We start from the raw sequence: 22,968 nt of genomic DNA on the forward strand, positions 1-22,968 counted from the left end.
GATATGCTTAAATTCATACAAATAAGAAGCATAGCCACTGTGAAAAAAATATAAACATAAGAGATATAATAATAATAATGATGGGTTTCTGTGTATTTACATGTCGTGACATATTTGAGCAAGAGAGTTTGGGGGCTGTTCAATCTCTTCCAATCAAGTTAAAATAATTAACCACGCCTGTTTTTATTAAATTTAGTTGTTACAGTCAGGATGTTTACAGGAAAATGAAAGCTATTTAAACTCACTGGCAAATGCAAGTCTTCAATTATAAAACAATCATGTGCTCATATTCTGCTTGGTTGTTTTCTTCAGTAAAGATGTGAAGGATCAGGATAACTCTTGAGTTGGATGGAGATGACTTACTGCACATTGATGCTACACATCCTTTTAGCTGGGCTCGTCCCTTTTTTCTATTGAAGGATTTTGTACGGACATTTTTGTTTTAAATGAACCCAGAAAAAGTAGAAAGTCATGGACATTTGCTTCACTAAAACCTTTCATAAAACAGTGCATGTGATTGACAGGAAAATGCAGATCAAAAACATCTTCGCCGGGTCATCTAATTTATACGTCATGGCTCGAAAGATGTGGACTGTGTAGTAAAACGTTAGACATTTTGAACATGGGAGAGCCGGCACAAACAAGTTGCTAAACAATTTTCACCCGAATGCAAAACGCCTGTCGTCCATCACACAAGGATCCATTTCATGCACAAAATGGTTAATGTCAAATCCGGCCTACATGTAACGCGACAATACAAGCCAGCTTTTCTGGTCATATTTCCCAACAGCCATAGCTTGTCATTAATTTTAGTTAAGATATAGTGTTACTAGTACATTTGAAATGGAATTGTATTTTTTTTTTTGATGAAGCCTATTCACAGATGTTTTGGAGAATGTATGGTCATGAAAAGATGTGGGAAAGTAATGGGAAAATAATATTTTTAAGTAAAAACACACATGAACCCTGTTTTTGAGCAGCATAAGCCAGGAAAAGCTTGGAGCTGTGATGCAATAAATAAATGTTCAGTCTGTATTCTCACAGATATTTAATGCCTATATGCATAAATACTTCGCACAGTAACATGGTTAAGAGCACTTATTTGGTTAACTACACAAATACAATGGTTTCCGTGAAGGTGGGTCTTAGCAAAGTTGTGTGTGTGTTCATATCTGGCCCAAATCACTCGTCTTTCAGGCTGCTTCAGCTGAGTAAATAATTAAGCCGTGTAAGTTAATTGTGAAGCCTGTAATGAAAACCAGAAGTACTGGAGAAAACAGAGCCATGGAAATTAATTTATGAGACCTGTATGGCCTTACTGCTCTGAGCCTGGGGCCACACACACACACACACACACACACACACACACACACACACACACACACACACACACACACACACACACACACACACACACACACACACACACACACACAGAGAGACAAAGTACAAGATTGGATTACTGCTGTCAAACTTGGGAGTAGCTACACAATATGCTATTAATGTACTCTGGAATAACTGGTGATGGTATACAATGTGAGCGATGACTGAATAACTGCACACAGTAGCATACTAACCACTCTTATATGGTTTTAACAGACAGTATGGAGGCAGTTCCTCTGATACATGTTGTAACCGGCCGGCGAGCAGTCGCGCTGTTTCAATTGAAATACAATGATACATTCTTGACCTTTTTGTTTTGTATGTTTCTCCCATAGAATCTGAGTCTAGTTGCAGGTGGTTGTCAAAGCAATCTCCGGAAGCAGATCCAAATTGCACACCTGTTTGGGGTACCAGTCGTGGTGGCCCTCAATGTCTTTAAGTAAGATGCACGCAAACACGCACGTCCTCAAAAACATAATCTAGCTTGAGTCCCCAAGTTTTCCGTAAAATACAGTCGATCAATGGGCTTGGAGTCCGGATGGGATTCCTTGGGCCCGCAAAAGCACAATTTCTGTTCCATGCATTTTGTCTCTGAATGAGTAATTAACGAGCCCTGCTAACAATGTTTCCCTTGGTGATCCTTTAGGACGGACACCCAGGCAGAGATTGAGCTTGTGTGTCAGATGGCAAAAGAGAGCGGAGCCTCCGATGCCGTGCCGTGTCACCACTGGGCGCAGGGCGGCCGAGGTTCCTTAGATTTGGCCCGAGCTGTGAACGAGGCTGCCAGCAGGCCCAGCAACTTCCAGTTCCTGTACAACATCGAGGTGACATACACTCGATAGAAATTCTGTAATATTTTCAACTGATCATAATTGAAGTTCTCCTCCAGACATGTGTAGGAAATGTAAAAATACTCGTCATAGTTAGTGTTTCACATGGATATTATTATAATATTCGTATTTACTATTTATTTGCCTCGGCGCCGGCAATAGACGTCAGGATTGGACTGTTGGTGGAGCAGGGGGACGGGGTAACTTAAAGATGAAGAGGCCCCAAACACCCCTAGAGAGAAGCAGAGGCCAGGCTGTCTGAAAAGGAGCAGCAGAAGCAGACCAGCAGGGTTGGACTCTAGTATTTAGCAGAACCTGTCTTTTGCTGGGGGCATGGGCTTCATAGAAAGAGAAAATTATCTTTGCTAAAATCTCCCCAATCTTCAGTTCTGGCACTATACATTTTTTTTTTTTTAAAAGGCATGCAGTGTTTAGTATGCATCAAACGGTAAAAGTCAAACATGTCGCATGATTTTATTCAGCGTTTCATATTAACATTTACGTCACACAGATGTGTATTCACTCATTCTAATTTCTTCAATTGTTTCCTTTGGCTGGAGGACTTGTTTCTTTCCACCTTTCTGACACACTGGTTTTCCCATAGATGCCGATAGTCGAGAAGATCCGAACAATCGCAACAAAAGTGTATGGCGCTGATGACATTGAGCTGTCTCCAGAGGCCGTGGCCAAGATAGATTACTACAATCAACAGGTGAGATCACTGCTGCAATAACTGACTCAGATCATCGCCTTTCTGTCTCTCACTTTTTGTGTCTTTTTTTACACAAACGTACACTTATTAACCAAGTTTCTTGGTTTATTTTTCCTATAACCAGGGCTATGGTTCATTGCCCATCTGCATGGCAAAGACTCACCTGTCCCTGTCCCACATGCCTGACAAGAAGGGTGTACCCACTGGATTTGTTTTGCCGATCAGAGATGTTCGCGCTAGCATTGGAGCTGGTTTCATCTACCCACTTGTGGGAACGGTACGTCACTGGAGTCCGCAAGAGTTTAAAGCGGCTAGCTATTTCTAACTTCAGTCTTTATGCATTATAGCTCACGATCACACAGCTTTTTGAAAGTGAAGTGTAGATTACAGTATGCATTCATCACATCTGTGCATTTGTGTGGCTCCAGTGTGTCTAGTGCGTTTTACTTTATTGTTAATAACAAACTTCATGGCAGAATAGAAGCTGTAGACTACATTGAATAAAATACTACAAACTGTTGTGTACAACACATTAAAGTGTACCTCAGCATTATATCAGGCTGTACAGCAGAGATTTGTATGAAAAATGTATTTGGCTTCTTAAACCTGTACACTAACAGCTCGACACCAACAGTCAGACAGTTGGGATGGGAGACGAGCTGGAACACAGTGGAGCATTTAGCAGCGAAAGAGCCCGATATTTACTTCAAGAGATGATTAAGACCAAAAGCAGAGCTGACAGGGACAGTTTGACTTGGATTTACCAGATGGACCCACATCCAACTCTCAAATGACTGATAATGTTTCTCCGTAACAGCTGGATGGGCTAATAAGCAGCTGTTTGTTAAGTTCCATATCAACTTGAAAGATGATGATATTTCACTGGTCCCAGATGGCCAAAAAAAAAAACCAGTTATTTAGGTTTAAAGTGAAATCTGGAACACGTTAGGCTTCACCTGGAGGGATCAATACGTGTTTTGGCTTAAAAAAGAGATTGTTGCGCCACAGGAAATCATAGCGACGTGTTTATGATGAACTTATGTTTTGACCCTGTGCACCTCTAGAGCCTTTTGTATGTTTTCATGTGCGTTTGCCTGTACATGTGTGTTTCAGTGGGAATGCTCTGAAATCAGGCTATAGACATACAAATGTGTCTATTTACTGCGCAAGACTTTGAATCTAATTGTACAACATGGCGCCCTTACTTTTCCTCATCCTGTAATAACTAGGGATATTACTAATGACTCCAGCGGCTCACTTTGATCTTGCAGGGTCGTGGACATAATCAAAGTTTGACTAATTAACTTAACTAATTAAAATCCTAATCTGTACTTTTGGGAAACCACAACGTCTGTGATATTGTATGTTGTGGTTTGTTGCTGTGAGGTTGAATCACAGACTTCCCTTTTCTTTGTCTGGTTTACTTCTTAATTGAAGCATAGAGCTATGAGACTTTATGTGCATCCTTCTTCTGAGTTTGGCTCTGTCTCTGTACAAGGTTTGTTTTTGCTTCTCCTGACAACCACTGAGCTGGTTAGAAGTGTGCTGGGTTAGCTGGAGCCTCGTGGTTGATGATGGGCAGGAAGATAGCCGCTTCCATAGCATTTGACCTCCTGCTGTTTCACCAGAGCGCCCTGAGGTGATGAGCTTTGATACGCTGAGGCAGAGGTGTCAAACACCGGGCATGCTGGGAAGGCATGGCAGTCTCTTGGTGTGGCGTCTGTCCAGTCTCCCAACCTTTCCTTTGATCTGCTGTGGCCCGCGGAGCCACTGGCAACGTTGACAACCCTTGAACTGTGACTCCTAACCCAAAGGAAGTCCAAATTGTTCTTTGAACTCTTTAGCTGAGTCTCCGTCTGCCAGACCGATCATAGACATCATCAAACCTCAATTAAAAAAATTGCATGGTTTACAAATGTTACTGTCTAACATTGTAGTAGATGCCCAGTAGAATCAGGAAAGAGCACCCAGTTTCATATTTTTAGAATTTGATAAAGGAAGCTTCAACAGGAAAAGGAGGCGAGCATGCAAAGGGACCAGACCGAATGTTCTCATTGGACGAAATCATTAAATTCTTTAAAGATTTAAATATATCTCGCTCTCGCAAAGCATTGACAAAATATCAGGTTGCACGAGACTCCAAGAGGAAGACGGATCTCACTAACTAAACTCCTGAGGCAACGAGGGCGTGAGAGAGAAGGGGGGGTTAAGGGTCTTTACAGGGTGAAGAATCAGGAAAGGGGCTGATGTCATTCTCCAGATATGTGAGGGAGGGGTCGCAGGAAGAACAATAGATCTTTTTTAGAGTTTATATCCCGTTAGCTGCCTCCACTGCAACATTAAACCCCAGACAGCTCCGATTGGATGGATATGCCACATGGTCACAACTGGTTAATGCTCAACAAGTTGTCGATCTGTGATTGTATCTAAGGGAACGCACATATGAGACGTTGGCCATGTAAATGATGACAAACTCAATAAATCCTTCTTTGAAACTGAACCTGTTCATCTGCAGAGATACAAAGTTAAGGGACTGGAATTTGAAGCGTTGTCCCTGTGCATCAACACGGCATCTGTATAAATATGTTTTTGTCTAATGTGTGACTGCCAAACATGCATTTAAATGTCAGCTGAGTCCTAAACGAGACTTGCAGAATAAATGTTTGTCTTTTCAAAGTGCTGTAATTCATTCTCACTGTTGAGAATTCAAACTACACCATGAACGTTTTGACTAGTCAATGAGTTATTTAATACATTCCTTTCTAAAACTTGTCTCGCAACCAATAAATTCCCCAGATGGACATACAGCCCAACATAAGGAACATTCCTCTGAGCTTTTTTCCCACTGACTGTAATTTCCACATTTCCTCCCTCTAACGGTCCATTAATCTTAAATGGCACAATTCCATAATCTCCTCAATCCTTTTGTGTAGCGACTGTGCTGTTGTTGACTGAGACTCTTCTTCAGAATCAGTGGGGGGTAGAAATCCAGCTACATTGTCTCCTCCAGGGTTTCCCCTGACAAAGACGCATTGTGTTTGGTACAATAGAGGAACTTATTTGGCTGAGTGGAGTTTCCAACTTTAGCCACGGAGTGTTGTGTCATTTTGCGAGTGCCAACTTGTTCTCAGACTGGCGAGGACGACCAGAACAGCACATCCTTTGTTGCTTTCAAAACCTCGACAGTTAGACAGTTACTCTTCACATTTTAGCATCTTTTGATATTTAAATGTGCAGCCTGATATGTTAAACCAAACGGCAAAAAAGTTACTTTTTAAAGCGTTTTTTATTAACTTTTCTTGAGTGAGTTTAGAGGGATTTGAGTCGTCTTTCTGTGAGCCGAGCTTCAAAGTCCACATCACTTTAATTGAACTAAATAGTGGTGTCAGGGCAACGGGAGATTCTTCTTTATTGCCGTCCTACTTTACGATTTTTTTTTAGAATGGTAAGACCGGTGCATTGTCATGCTTTCTGACCACATTGTATCGTAATTATAGCTCATTTCTAAAGTCCTCTTTAGAAGTGTTAAATACAATACACTTTCCCTTCTTTCCTATCCAGGAAGCCGCTTACTGTTACATAAAATGAAGCAACGACGCTTCAGATTGGACCATTAAATACAGTTCCTATAAAGAACAGACTGATGGTATTACAGTGTCCATGAGGGCTGGATCAGGAACAGAATGAAACCGTACATAACTCGGCGCCATAGTTGACAAAAGTACCCAGAATCCAAAAGTAAATTGATTTTAATCTGCACATTGTCGTGCCAGTTTTCTCAAAACTGTTATCTTAAGCTTTCCATCCACATTAGGAGGGCACATCACAGAATCTTAAGCTCTGCGTACGAAAGGTTCTTGGCAAAATGCACCATGGGAGCTATCGTAGATAACTTCTATGCTCCCTTTTTACATTGAAACCACCATCTTTGTGGCTACTAGACCACCTAATTCACTAAACCACCGTCTTTTATACTGGTTCATCAGGGGAGTGACATGCATCTGATCCAAGTCGTAGATGATGCTTCTCCTGTGAGTCACCTAACATCATCTATGGGAGTTAATAGCTTCTCCCACTGAGCAATTTGTTATGACATCATGCAATAGTGTTCGGACATTGTGATGTCGTAACTAAAAGGAGAAATGAAGTACTCCCTCTGTCATCATTGTTCTTAATGCATCCATTAGATTAAAAGGTGATGCATTGATATTGAATTCCTTAAAATCGGCTCACATTCTGAGTCCTCTGTGGTTGAAACTTTATTGATTGATGTCGTCAGAACCGCGTCGTGTAGCGGTCACAGTTTACGGAGACCAGTGAGCGTTGGCATTAGATTATGTAAGCTTGTTTTCCTCATTTAGTCCCTTCGTTTAAATGCAGAGCTGCGTTTCCTCAGACAGGAAATTGGCTGGTCACTTCCTCCTGTCTCTTCCACTAATGGCCCATAAAACTGGCCCTGGGTCGGAAGAAAGAAGGCACGCAAAGAATGTCGCTCCCCGTCTAATGAGCGAGATGATTTACTTTTCATCTTGGACGGGATGATGTGGCCGCGTTTTTGGAGAGAAAAAAGTTTGGGCCTTGGATAAATGGTTTTCTGCTGAGCAACCCTTTTTACCTGCCATACACCAAACACTGGAGTTGCACATTTATTGACTTGAAATGTGCATTTGGATTAGTTTTGGCACCTAACCCAGATGGCGGGGGGGGGCGGGAAATCATTCAATTACACTGTTAACCGTAGCACAAGCTGTTAATGTGTTGAGCCTTCATTCACATGCTCCCTCGTGTTCATGTCACAAATTTAATTACGAAAGATGTCCTCAGTCGGTTGCTTGTTTTTTCCCCTTCTTATTGAATCTGTCTCTATAACTCCACATGGATCTCGCTGTCTGCTGGTCAACAGGGGTCTTGCATGCATGATCACACGCCCAGCCTTTTGAATGTGCTGTGGATAAATGTTATGTTACTATTTGTCGCAAACACTGCAATTTCTTTCTTTTATATCCATTAATTAGAAAATACTTTGGGAAATAATTGTCGTCATGTTGATGATCAAAGCTCGAACCTTTTGATTATTGTCAGTTGAAGAAACTTACAAAGACGAGTGTGTTGGACTTGTACTCCCTTTAAGAACAACATTACGTTAATGTCACGTTGTTAGTCTGTTCTATAATGAACCCTTTTGGTTCTTTTAGCGACTTATTGGACAAATGAAAACTCAATGTGATTCTTGCATGCAGTCTTAATGCATCGGTATGGAAACCCTATTACCAGCAGGGCTTTGTATGTCTTAACTTTGCCTCGTGTCCGTGAGGTAGCCTATTGTTATCTTTATTGTGACTGCAGTAAGAACAAAGCCACCACTGTCGGCGGCTAAGTTCATCCGTGCTCGAGTGTAGGTTGTCAAGACATTGATCGCCTGTGTTCCCCGACGTAAATGAGTCTTGATTATAGTGATTGAAGCTGAGCGGTGGATCTCGTTCTGTCCTCTTTACGCAACGTTGTCTTTTGGTTCATAACAGCTGTGTTGTGGGAAAGGCTTTAATATGAGGTTTTACTTTATTATAGGTTTAAATCTGATTTTGTTCTGATGTTACTGACGTTTTCATGAGACTCCTTTTTAAAGATGGACTAAGAACACGAACCAGCTGGTAATATTACAGTGATTTAGAAATTCTGAAGGTTTACTTATGAGTTTAGGAGTAAATGTGTTCACCTTTGCAATCAAGTGCTCTGAATGAGAGACGTCTTTGTTTAAAGAAAGACTATGCCGTCGTCCCTCAAGTCTTCTATTGGGGTTTTGAGTCATTTCAGATGTATCGGTTTATTTATTTAGTGTACATGTTGCATTTATTAAACATTTCAGTGTAGCCGCATTGTCTCGTACACGGTTTGTATTTGCGGCGTTCGCTCTACATTGTTTGACTTGACAACTAAAAGTCTCATCGACTGATAATTATACAAGCGTCACACTGTGCGAGTGCCTTTTTTCTCTTTCATTCCACATAATTACACTGAAATGGAACAAATGTTTAAAAATGTTAATAGGATTTTTGTGAGATATGAAATTTCTTAAATTGGCCAACATTTGGTTCGGGTATCCTTTGAGAACTCAAAATGTGGCTGACTTTCAGTGTGGTATTTTTCTTTACTAACTTTGATTGCAATGTTAAACGCATGAAAACGGTTGGACATGGATTTTAACAATTGTACGTCGTTTTCTCTGCCAGTGAAGTTTTCCCCTCGTCTTTTGTTTCCCTCAGATGAGCACCATGCCTGGCCTGCCAACCCGACCCTGTTTCTACGACATTGACCTTGACCCGGTCACGGAGGAGATCACTGGGCTCTTCTGAGTATGCGTCGAGTTAAAGAACACATCCACATAAAATATTCCATCAAATATATCAATCCAGCCATCTGAAAGAGCATCCATTGTGGTGTTTATTTTACAAGCAACCATTGTCTCTGTAACTAGACTCTATTTCCTCCCTGGAGTTTTTACTTTACAACCTTATTCACTTATTGCCAAGGCTGTAATCTGTGAGGCTACGCGCTACTCTCACTCACACACATTTACAATCCTCATCCTGTTTTTATTTCCAGGATCCCCAGATCCACGCGTCTATCCACTACATCTTTGACAGGAAATGCTTTCATACTTCCCAGTAGCCCAGATTCTCTCTAAATCATACATCCCACATATGTGTAATATGCCAAAGATTACCTTCTTCAACCATATTCTGTATATCACATGCACTGTATGTTTATGCTTTTGCCCTCAGTGTGTTTTTTTCCCCCAGATTTATGAAAGTTTAAGTCTTAAAGCGTACGTTAATATTATGTTTTCGTCAACTTCTAATTTCCTTTTTTATTTTGAAAAATATACCATTCCAATGTCTTTTTCTTTGTTGCTGCTTTTTCTATAAGTGTCATAAGCTTTTCAATTGAAATAAGCAGAGCTTGTTTATTGCTTTTTGAATGCACAAAAAGCCGTTATTGCCTATTCTCCTAACATGTTGAATGTCCAACTGATCAGTTCAAAGAAACCTTTGTAACGTATGTTTTGTGAACGCAAATACTAGCAAATGTGATGAGTCCTGTATTGTTCAAATTTACAAACCAGTTTTTCAAATAAACCTCTTATTTACTCAAAAGGTGCGTTTCTGTTTTCACACCCGGCCGTTGTCCTGTGGTTGTTCACGGAGATTCTGCAACGTGTCCTCTTTCGCTCTCGCTCCACTCATTTTAAAGCTTTTAATTAGTTTCACATTTTCTTGTTTTCCTACTCAAATACAGCTTTATTCCTCCACGGGTGTTGGAAGCAAAAGGTCGTGGCAGCGTCATGTCATTACGAGGTGTTTTGGGTTTGCAACAAGGAACCAATCTGCATGCATGTACCTGCCATAGCTGGCAGCCCACTCCTGCTACGTCTGTTATTCTGCGCGTTCACCAGGCGGGATCTGGCACTTTTAATGACAGTTGAAGCTGCAGGAATGCTGTCTTTTTATACAGTAGTGCTCCAACGTCATGTTTACTGTGTGTGTGTGTGTGAGACTGAACACTTGTTTTGAGCTGATGACAGATTTGAAGACCTGGTGTTGATGATGAGGGGGTTCGTCATTGCTTTGTAACGTGCTGGAAAAGCCCCGTTTTGTCACGTTGGAGTTGTTTATGTTGAGCTTCTGACTTCACCTGCTGAAGCCTTCAGTTGCTTGAGCTCTCTTCTTTTAGCACTCTTATTTAATAGACTGGCTACTTTCAGTACCAAGGACAGGTCCCTTTTTGAATGTCTTGGAAGTGTAACTCAAAGGGTTTGCTGGAAAATGGCTCAAATGGTCCAAGACCTGATTGTCATCCAGGCAGCTGAACCCAGAAGTCTCAGATTCACTGACTGTTGCCTTTCAAGATGGCTGTCCTTTTCTTTTTTTTTAACCCATCTCGCAGACGCCTTGATGCTGTACTAAATGCTACTCGTACCAACACATGAATGTGTCGACCCCCTGCTGTGTCTGGGCGGGCCTTCGCTCTGTGTCCACGCCAGACATCGGCCCTCGGGGCCACATTCTTCCACTCACCCTGCCTCTGTCTGACAAACACGGCATTTCCCACCATTTCATATGTTGCATTTAAAGAAAAATATGCAGTCCGTGTATCAAGTGGCAGTCCTGTGGGAACGTTTCCACATAGCGTACTATCCATCTGGGTTCTTGCAGGCTGTAGCTGATGTAGTGATATCGCTTGTGCCAAAAAGTGAGATTATCACAGTTTTACCATCAGCTATTGCTCTGCCGCCAGGTGTCATATGGATTGGATGTCTGTTCCTTCTCAAATCTCTCCATCTTCTCACATTAAAGTCAAATTGGGATCTTTTACTACCAAATACTCTATATGGTTTGTATTTTAAGGTGGTCATCAGATTTTTAAACAAAGTCCTAGAGTCGATTCCCATTTCCTTCAAGACTGTGTGTTTTGCTTTGTGCCTTTTAATGTGCCCTTGCATTACTGCTTTGAGCGGAGACCATGACCTATCCGGTTAGGCTTTCACTTTAATGAGAACCTCCTTCCCCCATCTTAGGCCACTCCCCCAACCGCCTCCTCTTTCCGATGACGTTGGCGTTGCTGCTGATGGGCCTGTCTTGCTGAAGGTCGTTGGATTAATGCATCTATCTGAACTGTACAACTCTAAAAGGTTATCCACCTTGGTTTCCTGTCTTGCAAGACATGTGCTTGAAATTATATTATAAACTTGCACGGAGAGCATTTGTTATGCCACTTAGGAAGTTTGAGAATTTTGTCGTGGTCTCTGTGTAATTGGATCAAGAGTTATGTTGCCTGTATCTTCAAGATTTGTATTGTATTCCTGTCATGTTATTTGAGATTATTTGATAATTCTTGATATTTTTTGGAGGTAAGAGTCTTAATAAACAAACTGCACATGTAAAGGTCAGTGGACCGACTTATTACAATAAAATAAAATGCTGAACAGAGAGTTCTTCTTATTGGATTAACATTGAATGCATCTGCCATTCCTCAGATGTATCGTGTGTCTGGTTACTTTGATGATGCTGATGGTGTTAACTTTTACCCGATTTGACTTTCCTCTGCCATGAAACCAGACACTGGTTACAATAGGAGACAGATGCTGCGGCTAAAAAGTTAAGCCAATAAAGACCAATTCAATTCAGGACTTTAAAAGAGCACTTAGCATTGTCACATTTTCAGACCCACAATAAAGAGTTAGAATAGTTGAACAGATCTATCGCCTTGACTGTTTTATATTCCATTCTTCTTCATCAGAATCCTCCGCCTACTTTACCCATAATGCACCTCAACCGCCGACAGTTTGTTAGGGTTCGGTTGGAGATTGGTGTTATGCTAATAGCAGCTATATTAGCCTCAAGCTGTTTCTTTATATCTCCCAGCTGACTTTTTAATTTTAAAAAACTTGTTATTTTCAGACCCAAATGACAATATAAGTTATCACATGTCATAAAGCTCTCTCTGAAACCACCAAAAGCTTGTTTTGTTCCATATGTGCTGTAACGTTAGCGCTCCCCAACACCTCTCGCGTCAAACTGTCCCGCGGTTTTACCGGTCAAACACTGACCTTTGAGAATATTTGGGTTGTCGAGTGAAGTGTTCAGCATGTTTGTATATTCAAAGTGTTTGTGTTGTTGCGGTGGAGCGACTGGGACCTTCAGTCTGGGCCTGTGTCAACTTGGCTTTGAGCACTCTGCCTGTAATGTGTGGGTTTTTAAAATTCCAACCAAAATGGTACATGGCTCAACGTGCAATTAACACACACACACACTCTGAGAGCACAATGGCAATATGTCACCTATAATTATGTGTATACTGTGTTTTTATGTGATAGGAATTAGATTAGTGATTCAAAACATACTCTTTTTTTTGTATAAGAATGCTTGTGTTTCTCACTTATTCATACACTATTCTTATTTCATGTTTAAACCCCAGCTTGTGAGGGTTCTGTTTTGATGTTTGTTTTGAGGTGGATCACTCCAAAACCTGCAGGTTTTCCCCTCTCACGTGTCAGTGGTTTATACCGGCTCTAATTCAATAGACCAGTCCCTCGGGAGAGATCTCATTTCTGCTGAAGACAGATAAACGATGCTTGAAGCTTTAAGGCTTTTCTTTTATTCATAAATGGCCGTCCTCTTCTCTCAGTCTGTCTGTCCTCCATCAGCACCGTCTGTGATGCTGCAAGGCGTGCCGCGGCGCACCGGCGCCCCATGTGATACTGAAGGGAGGCGGGGGTGTCTTGAAAGAGTGAGCAGGTCCTCACTCCTCACATCACTCCAGATCCAGGTCATCCCGGGGCGGAGCTGCACTGTCGAGCTCGTCGTCTGGACGCTTTGGATAGTTGCCGTCAACACTTGTCTTGGAGGGTTGTTGTTTTTGTTTTGTTTTTGGAGCCTGAAGTTCATCTCTGTGATTGTCAGCCATGGGAGCAGAGAGCTCAGTGCAGCGGGACGGAAGGAGCCAGGAGGATGCCCCAGCCTCAGCCTCAGCCCCAGCCTCCGCCTCCGTCCGGGAGCTGAGTGCGGAGGTGAATGCGCTCCATGAGGGAAGCAGCGTCCTCGACAGCAAGGTACATGCTCATGTTTCTGATCCATGCCGCTGTTCTCGCCCCTTGCTGGGGGTTTGCCGTGACGTGACTAAGTTATGTTTTAATATATAGTTTACCTGGTATGTGTGTATGTAACCTGTGGTCGCCCCTTCTCCCCTGCCCCACTCTGCGCATCCGTGACGCGGTGCAGCGCACATGGTGCGCCTGGCGCTGTTTTCGCTGAGTAATGGTTCGAGCTGTCTGCAGTCCCGCAGTAATAAAACGAAAGCTGCGCAGCCCGGTCCCGGTTTACACGCAGACCTGTTCCCGGGGTGCTCGGAGACGCTTTGCAGCCCCAATGTTTCCTCTCCACGAGCTTTCGACCGACGTGAGAGCGATGAGAAATTATTGAAATCTACTGCAAGTCATTTGACGTTTAATTCAATAACAGGCTGACTCGTGATTGCACTCCTTTCAGGGTGCAGTTTTCACTTGTCATGTGTTTTGTTACGTTTTACATGAGTTTGATCACTAAATCAAAAATAGCAATCGTATAATATGTTTTAAAGCATCTAAAATGGACTGTTTATTTGGATATAAGTATATACATGTTGACAGATTAACTACACAGAAAATCATTTTAAAAAATCATATGGAAATGAGAAAATATACAGGAATTGGATATACATGTATTAAATGTATAATATCAATGTGATATTATAAAAAATACACTAATAATTTAAAATATCAGACAGATAATAACAGCTTTACAAAAATATGATCACAACACCCATTTGCTTTGTTTTTTAGAGTTGTACAATATGGTAATTTCATAATTACTAAAATGTTTATTTTGTCCCATGATGCGTCCTCTCAACATCATTTCCTTCACTTAAGATCGAGTCATGTTGAGCATTTTGAACATTTTACCAGCGTATAAGCAGGTATACCGTTTCAGTTTGTGTGTGTGTGTGTGTGTGTGTGTGTGTGTGTGTGTCAGTATGCAGCTGGTTTATCAGTCCCAGTAGCATTACAGGATACTGTGAGACATAATTGATAAAGAATACCAGATTATAAACTTGTTTTATGCTCATTGTAAAGAATACAAGAACTGAACTCTTGCATAATCAGAGTTTGCATGCATTTCCTAGGCTGTGCAGTATGTTTTGGTGCAGCTGGCATCATCTGAGGGATCTTGCAGACTGCACTGTAACCTCGGCATAAACTTGCTTTGGAAAAGAGCCGACTAACGACAAAGCATGTTTCGCCACCTGCTCTATTCACGCTCATATAACTTATTGGATTTATTGCCTTCTTTAGTGGGATGGAGGTCAACAGGTCAGATTTCGTGGCTCGTCTTTCTTAGTGAAAGGTCAGAAGAAAGGTCAAATTGACACAGAGGGAGACAGGAAGCACAAAGTGCTTCTACATTCGGTCCCGAATAGTATAGTTTTTCTTTCTTTACGATTGTTGTTAGCTTGTGTTTTTACATGCTGTTTTTACAGTGCACTTGTTTTCCAGTGAATTGGCCTCAACCGTGTGGCGCTTGGATGTTTTGATAAGCTTTGAGTTGTTATCGTCGCAGTGTTTTCGGTCGTATTTGACCAGTTACACTGGATTGTATGATATCAAATGTTTCAAAGCTGCAAGTCCGACTTGAGTCGTCTTTCGTGCTTTGAGATTCCAGCTGTGGACGGGGAGATACAGTTTGTGTGTCTAGACAGGTTGTTAGTCAACGACTGTGCTGTCCTTGGCTGCTGACAGCTTTATTAACAGCTGTCAGATGGTGTGTTAGTTGTGGAATTCACTCTACAAATCAATAAAGAAATAGGTAATACGTGGGATTTTAGAAGCTTATTGGATCATTTTCAACGCAGAAATAAGAGAAACATCAGTTCTAAGGATTTCCATGTTATGCTACTTTATTCTTCAACTCCTCTACATTTCATGAGGAAACATTGTGCCGTTGTATTGTAATAATGGGTCATGGAAGATTTGTTTTGACTTCTTTCCTATTCCATTAATCAACCCATTAATTCACCCCAAATTAACTTATGACCATTTGGACGTGGCCCGACCGTAAACTACCTCACTGTATTTAGGGAAAACTAGATCCTGCTCCACCTGCGCCATGTGACTTACACATTAACACATCTGCATTAACCATCAGTAGATAATATGTCACTCTCAGGGGTCATTTTTCTGCAGAATGAGTACTTTTGATACTTTAAGTATATTTTAATTATAGTACTTCTGTACTGAGTTTTTAGATGCAGAGGAGGACCATAACCTTGGTTCTAGCACTAAATATATTATTCCTGAACTATCTCAGAGAAAGTGATGTAAACGTAAAACTGCAGATTCAACTGTGTCTTGTTTTCTCTGTAAGTGATACACATTGATTTAAGATGAACACATATTTTCAAACAGTAAATCTAAAACTTTGAAGTCAAGTGAAATGGATAGACAAGGGCTTTATGAAGTATAGATGGTGTGGTTTAGAGGGGGGGGGGGGGGGGGGGGGGGGGGGGGGGGGGGGGGGGGGGGGGGGGGGGGGGGGGGGATTGATGGTGACAGCGGATGGAGACTTCCAGCTTGATACAGTCAATAAATATCCTTCTCACTCTAAAGAGGAATATTATCAATATCTCTCTTTTCTCATACCTGTTGAGTGTTATCACAATAATCACATTAACGTCATAATACAAGCGAGCCTCGACATAGATTTCATAAACCGGGGTTACTTTCCTGAAGGTTGTAATGTCGTGACGTACAGTACACAAAACACTATCAATGCAATAAAAATAGGTTATTTCAGACATTTTGCATTCATTCCCAAAATGTTTCCTTTTCCCACCAGCTATAGCTATTATGTAAACAAACATGTAATGTCACACATTAATATCTGAGGTCTCTGCTCTCTCAGAAACCTGTTTGTGTGTTGTGTTCATCACAAGTTGTATGTTTTCAGGCCCGTTATAGATAGAGCTGCCAAGCTTGTGCAATAAGTGGCATTTAGTACATGATGGTTGATGTGAGACGTTACTTACAATGTATGAATCTGTGAGACATTGTTGACCGCAACAGGCTGCTTATCTTCAGCTCTCTAATTCTTACAAAAGTATCAGGCTTGAATTTCAGTTGTGCGATTGTCACAGTCTTGTCCGTGATCTATAACCATCCATTATTTTCTAGTTATGCAGACTCGGATAGGTGGAAACAATTGAGAACTTCAAGGAGCTTTGAGAATGTTGGTTTGTCAGGAGGAGAAATCAGTATATAAGATCCACACTTTTCCTCGCCCCTATTCCATGGCAGCTGATGTCTGTGCGACCATCCGTGCAGAAAGTAGAAATGAGGCTATAAAGGTGCGACTAAATCAGCCTCCCGTGTGATGTAATTGCCCAACTTGTAGCATCTAGCCCCTGTGAAAGGGCTAGATGTCGTGGTTACAATACGGGTAATAAACAAATGTTGAGCTGAGCCATCGCAAACTGTAAACAGTTTGCATGCTATATGCTAAAATATCCTTTCTTTACTGGCAGTGTGTCTCATTTTATACACGCTTAAAGACTAATTCAACACTAGACTAGGCTTCACTGACTTTTTGACACACCTGTGTGTTCTTTTGCACCTGTAGTGTTAAGTTCAGAAAATCTTCCAGTAATGTTACTTCAGGGGCCTTTACAGTCTCACAAAGGAACATTAGCAAACGCATCACCAACAGCCACCTGACTCCAATGATCAACGTCAGGTTATGTAATGTAATGTGTGCTAATTAAGGCCGGAACGTTCCTGGATAATGAGCTGCAGCTGATCAGATGCTGCTGTGGCTCTGATTATCCTGTTTAGCAGAGAGAGACAGAGGGTGGAGGCGGAAGGGGTCAAACAGAGAGTCCATTGAGGATGGACCGGGACAAGCCGGGGGCCCCTGTGTGCACCGGCCCAAAACAAGAGGAAGGAACCAACAGGGGAGGGGGTGGAGCAGCATTTTGGGTGGGTAGGGGACGAGGGCACAGGGTGTGGATCCCAGAGGGGGGGGGGTTTGAGGGAGAGATAGTTAGAGGGGGACCCGCCACGGTGACATAAAGGCAGATGAATCAGCCGATTGTTCCCTCAGTCCTCCCTCCTGCCTGATTTGAGAAGTGTTTGCGTGGGTGAAGGTCAAGGTATGTGAACTCCTCTTCCCAAAATCCGATTGCAAATCAGAACAAAAACGAAAATCAATTTGTTTTCCACTCTGCAGTCTTTTCAGTTATTTTCAATCATAAAGTATATAACAAGCAAGGAACTGCAGCGTCTGCGTAAGCATGACTAATATGATCAACGGTGGTTTGTTGGCATGCCCTGAGCTATGTTGTGTTTAATGTGTCCTAGAATGCAATCAAACTAAAACGTTTGTCTTAGTTTTATTGTTAGTGAAGAATCCCGATGTGAACAAGACTAAACGGACAACTACATAAGGAATATTAAAAACATTATTTACTGTTATTTAACAACCAATGATACTTTATCTTTGTTAACCAGCACATATTTACATTGAGTTCAGTGAGTTTCTGTCTGAGGTCAAAGCAATTCAGCTCATAGAATTAAAGAAAGTCAAACGATGTAGTGAAGTTTATGTAAAAGGTCAAAATATATGTACTAATAAAAAAAAGAAATCAAGATGCACAGATTTGAAAACATTGGGGGGGGGAAATCTAACTAAACCTCCAAACTGTACTTTCAGTGTACTTAGCAGTTGTGTTTATAAAGAGTAATGATACATTTGACTCTCTGAAATGTATTGTCTAAACGTATTTTGTCAAATATGGACAACTCCAATAGTATGAAGTATTGTGAAACATGCATCCCCCGTTGAATTTTCTACAGCAGATACATTTACCCCTGCTCCGTAAACTGCAGTAGAAAATGTCTTTTTTGTTGTAGTTGTCGTGCAACAGGAAGTAGCTCTCTGCTAATTAATCTGTCCCTCAACCAGCTTTCTATCTTCCATCTCTCAGATTTACTGCCAGTAAAAAACAGACGTGTGTTTGAGGATGTGAACAAAATGAGCTCTTCTGTTCCTCTCTCCTACAAATTAGATTTCACCCCAATAATTTGATCCTATGATGAGATAACAGGACAATATACAATCCATAAAATGGCATCAACATCAAAATGTTACATAATGTTACACATTACTTTGGTTTGCAGTGCTTGTTTTTGTTTATTCTGTGCTGTGTTCCCAGCTCATCTTTTCCATCTCTCTTCAATTGTTTTGACATCTCTCCAAAAAAAACATTAGAAGTGACACTGGCCTCACTGAAAAAGCATGGCATTTCAAAAACCTTTATGTATTAATTAGATTTATAGCCCTTTTGTTTAAAATATCTGGTTCTTGCTGTTGGTTTGTTCTCATTAGTTTCAACTTTGATCTCTGAAAACTCTCGAGTGTTTCATTTTCCCATGACTCTGCAGTATGTATGTATTGTACTGTATGTATGTATGTATGTATGTCTGTACTGTATGTATGTATGTATGTATGTCTGTACTGTATGTATGTATGTATGTATGTATGTATGTATTGTACTGTATGTATGTACTGTATGTATGTACTGTATGTATGTATGTATGTCTGTACTGTACTGTACTGTACTGTATGTATGTATGTATTGTACTGTATGTATGTACTGTATGTATTGTACTGTATGTATGTACTGTATGTATGTATGTATGTACTGTACGTATGTCTGCATGTATGTACTGTATGTGTATGTATGTATGTCTGTACTGTAGTGTACTGTATGTATGCATGTACTGTACTGTATGTGGTGTATGTACTGTACTGTACTGTATGTATGTACTGTACTGATGTATGTATGTATGTATGTCTGTACTGTACTGCACTGTACTGTACGTATGTCTGCATGTATGTACTGTATGTATATGTATGTCTGTACTGTAGTGTACTGTATGTCTGCACTGTACTGTACTGTAGTGTATGTATGTATGTACTGTACTGTATGTAGTGTAGTGTAGTGTAGTGTATGTACTGTACTGTACTGTACTGTAGTGTAGTGTAGTGTATGTACTGTACTGTACTGTAGTGTAATGTATGTATGTACTGTACTGTATGTACTGTACTGTATATATGTATGTACTGTATGCATGTATGTGACTTGCAGGACAGAAACGCTTGACAAGACCTTTTTCTCAGACATGAAAAGGTTAACTTTGCATTTTCTGTCTGAACGGACGCTTGGTTTAATGTTGTTAAAATAGACAAAGGGAGAGAGAGACTTGAAGCGATACCATAGAGATGGAAGAAAAGGAGAGTGTTTCGGATATCGACGTGTTTCCGTGGTGCCATGTTCATGTTGAGGATTTGCTCTGAATTGCGTGAACACAAATTGGAAAACACGTTTATTCAATTTAGATGTTACAAGAAAGATTCACTTTCGCAGTGCACAAACACACATGACGCATCCAGTATCGGTGTTTCTCCTCAGTATTGGCGGTGGAGGTGTGAGGAGGGGATTTCATCCCTGAGAAGCAATGTCCTGCTGTACTGATGTGCTATTGAATTGTCTCGGCCTGCTCAGCGTCCCACAGGGACTGTTACAGCTCCTCTGTCCCGATCAATCATTAGGATTGGGAGACTCTGCCACATCAGCGTCTTTATCACATTGTTTTTGTGTCCTCGTGCGGCAGAGGAGGCTTGAAGGCTCTCAGATTCAAATGATAAAGGAGGATATGTCTCATTAAACCGTGATCTTGAACACAATCTAATCACAGTGTAATTATTTTGTTGTTCTCTCTCAGAGACTCCTTCTCCCTAATGTCTTAGATATGAACTTCTCCTATCTGCCCCATCTTCCGTGTATGAAACAGTGGATTGTTGTTTTAGTTATTGTTATATGTTTGTAAGTCTGTGAGGCACAAAGAGTCTTTTGCACAATTTAAAAAAAGATGTCTCCTTCTGTTTAAGGCTGTGCTGAGTCCTCCACTGCGACACTGCTCAAAATAGCATCTCTTACCTTGGTTACATCACAGGCCTCTGTGGACTAGCTCTTCCAGTTTGCCTTCACTTTCTTTTGCCCTCTTCTATTTTAGCTCCATGATTCATATTTTTATGTGTTAGAAATCACTTTGTGCGTCTGCTGAAACAAAATGGCCACGTTGCTGCAGTAAGCCAGGTTCAACCTTTTCATGTGTACAGCGTCCCACAAGCTTTCATACCTAAACAACAGCATGGTCATTTAACATCTTTTCGTGTTTTATAGCCGTCATCAAACTAATTAACATGCAAGAGCACCAACATTTGTTTTGCTTACCTTGATTTGCATGTAGCCAAAATCAACTTGACAAGAAGTGAATTAAATTGCCCTTGAATTGTACCCGTAAATAAGACATTACTTTCACCGCTGAGTAAGATGTCATTTTCAAGAGGTCACTTATCATAACATAAACATTCAAACTAACATCTCATCCTGATAATCTGTTGTCAGATTAAGATCCTTCTCCTTACACTGTTTCTGGCTCACATAAGGTCATTTATTTAGGGCTGTGAGGAACTCGTTCACCTCTCTCACTGCCTTCTGTTGTTTGTTTTTTTCGACATCCATTTTTCATCAGCGCTGGTCCTGATGCAGCACTAACTTGCTTCACAAAGGTGTGTGTGCGTGTGTGTGTGGGTCGGAGTCAGCACTTGAAGGACAAACTGAATCATTGCCTCAGTGCACCTGCTTCTTTGGACGGTGGACACTTGTGTCGCAGGACACACATTGTAACCTTTACTACACAACATGTGTCTGAGATCTACTAGTTTCTTTGCAGATTATTATCTATAATAAGGATATAGAATATGGTGCTTTTTGCTACTGTAAATTAAACTTTTATATAGTTGAAATTCAACCAGATACAATCTGAAATGCGGTTTATATATAAATGCATCAAAAATAATAAGGCAACAATATAATATAGTCATATCACACTGACAGGGGCCATTCTGCTGCATAATGTAAGAACTTTTGCGTTTTGCTTATAATATTAAAGTGCTAATACTTACATACAATTGTGTGCACAGGATTTACTTTGGAGAATTTATAAGCCTGATTTCATTCACTTGAAAAAGCCTTTACGGTGTACGTCTCTAAAAAGCACGTCTCTTCCTCGAACAACAAAACAGATCCCAACTGTAATTGGAAGAGTCGTGACTGACCTAACAAAGTAAAAACACACACATTACTCTATATACTGTTGCATCTGGAAGATGTGTCTTATGATGCCCAGCTGTCTCAGGATAATTAGGAACATTGAAGTGAATCAGAGTCACTGCTGAATCATTTGAGATGAATGGAATTGTTGTTTTACACTGCAAAAAACTTCTCACTGCTTTATTAAAATAAGGACACATTTCCCATTAACTACCTCCTCCTCAAATCCTACAGTACAGCTGCTCAGACATGTTTCATAAGCTGGCATGCTTTTATATATTCTGTTGTCAGGTTTGTCATTTCGTCCCATTCTTGTGAACGTTACATCTCAGGAACACCGGGCAGGAACCTTTTCAAATCGGTCACAAACATCCACCTCAACTCACGGATGAACTGATTTGATTTTGGTGGTCAACGGTCTCTGTGACTTCACATGAGAATTGTCTTGGGCATAGCTGAAGAATTGATATGCTAATAATGACAATTACTCAAAAATGTGTCAAAGGATGAAGTGATAACGTTTCGTAAGCATGTGGATGTAAACTCCAACTTGACTGGTTGGCGAAGGGGAAGTAATTCTGGTTTAGACTAGATAACGGCATTACTGGACAAACGTCCATACTGTTCCTGCTCCGCTAAGCCGGCGAATGAAAGTACCGGTACTGAGGCAAGGACCACTGAGGAGCTGGTTGTATTCTGGCAAGAAAACATCAAAAAACATACTTCTATTTAAAGCTGATTTCTTTCACATGTCTCTTTTAACTGTGTTACAATTAAATGGTGTAAAAGAAAAACAAAATACAAATTGAAAAAAAAATAAAGACACATGATTAAGATTTCTTCTGAAATGCATTATGACAGCTGCAAGCTGACAGCTAAATATCTGCCTCTGTGTTAAAGGCTGCACTTGTTTATGCCAAGAATCAATCAAAAGGCTAATTGTGCAGCCCTAATGAAGTATCATAAAACACAGCTGTTAAGAATCGTTGGTCAGCTCGTCAAGTTTCACCTGTTTGACATTGATATTAAAGTTAAAGGTTGATATTACTTTATCAGTCTTATTATAGCAGCAAATAAAAAAAATATTTTGCTGCTATAATAATGTTCTGAATGTTGAATACATCTTATTTAAGATAATCTGTCCAAGTCCATTTATGCTCAAGTTATGGCTTCTCCTCACAGTATTTATTGTATTTTTCACTTCTCTTTCTTGCCACTGATTCACAGCCACAACATTCCTAAAACTGTTCTTCAAAGTATTTCGTTGGCTCCGAGTTA

The 22,968-nt window shown here is 40.8% G+C and overlaps 1 protein-coding gene across 4 annotated transcripts in view; it reads left to right on the forward strand.

The window, feature by feature from the left end:
- The window catches only part of mthfd1l (methylenetetrahydrofolate dehydrogenase (NADP+ dependent) 1 like), a 37,117-nt gene extending 27,038 nt beyond the window's left edge, over positions 1-10,079 (forward strand). For all 4 annotated transcript variants that reach the window (XM_034527017.1, XM_034527018.1, XM_034527019.1 and 1 more), the window contains 5 exons: positions 1,719-1,822; positions 2,030-2,207; positions 2,818-2,925; positions 3,050-3,202; positions 9,189-10,079. In XM_034527017.1, the coding sequence (XP_034382908.1) occupies positions 1,719-1,822; positions 2,030-2,207; positions 2,818-2,925; positions 3,050-3,202; positions 9,189-9,278 (633 nt within the window). In that variant the 3' untranslated portion in view covers positions 9,279-10,079. The remainder of the gene's footprint in view (positions 1-1,718; positions 1,823-2,029; positions 2,208-2,817; positions 2,926-3,049; positions 3,203-9,188) is intronic.
- Positions 10,080-22,968: the final 12,889 nt, after the last annotated feature.

Source organism: Cyclopterus lumpus, chromosome 24 (assembly GCF_009769545.1).
Source record: "Cyclopterus lumpus isolate fCycLum1 chromosome 24, fCycLum1.pri, whole genome shotgun sequence".
NCBI lineage: Eukaryota > Metazoa > Chordata > Actinopteri > Perciformes > Cyclopteridae > Cyclopterus > Cyclopterus lumpus.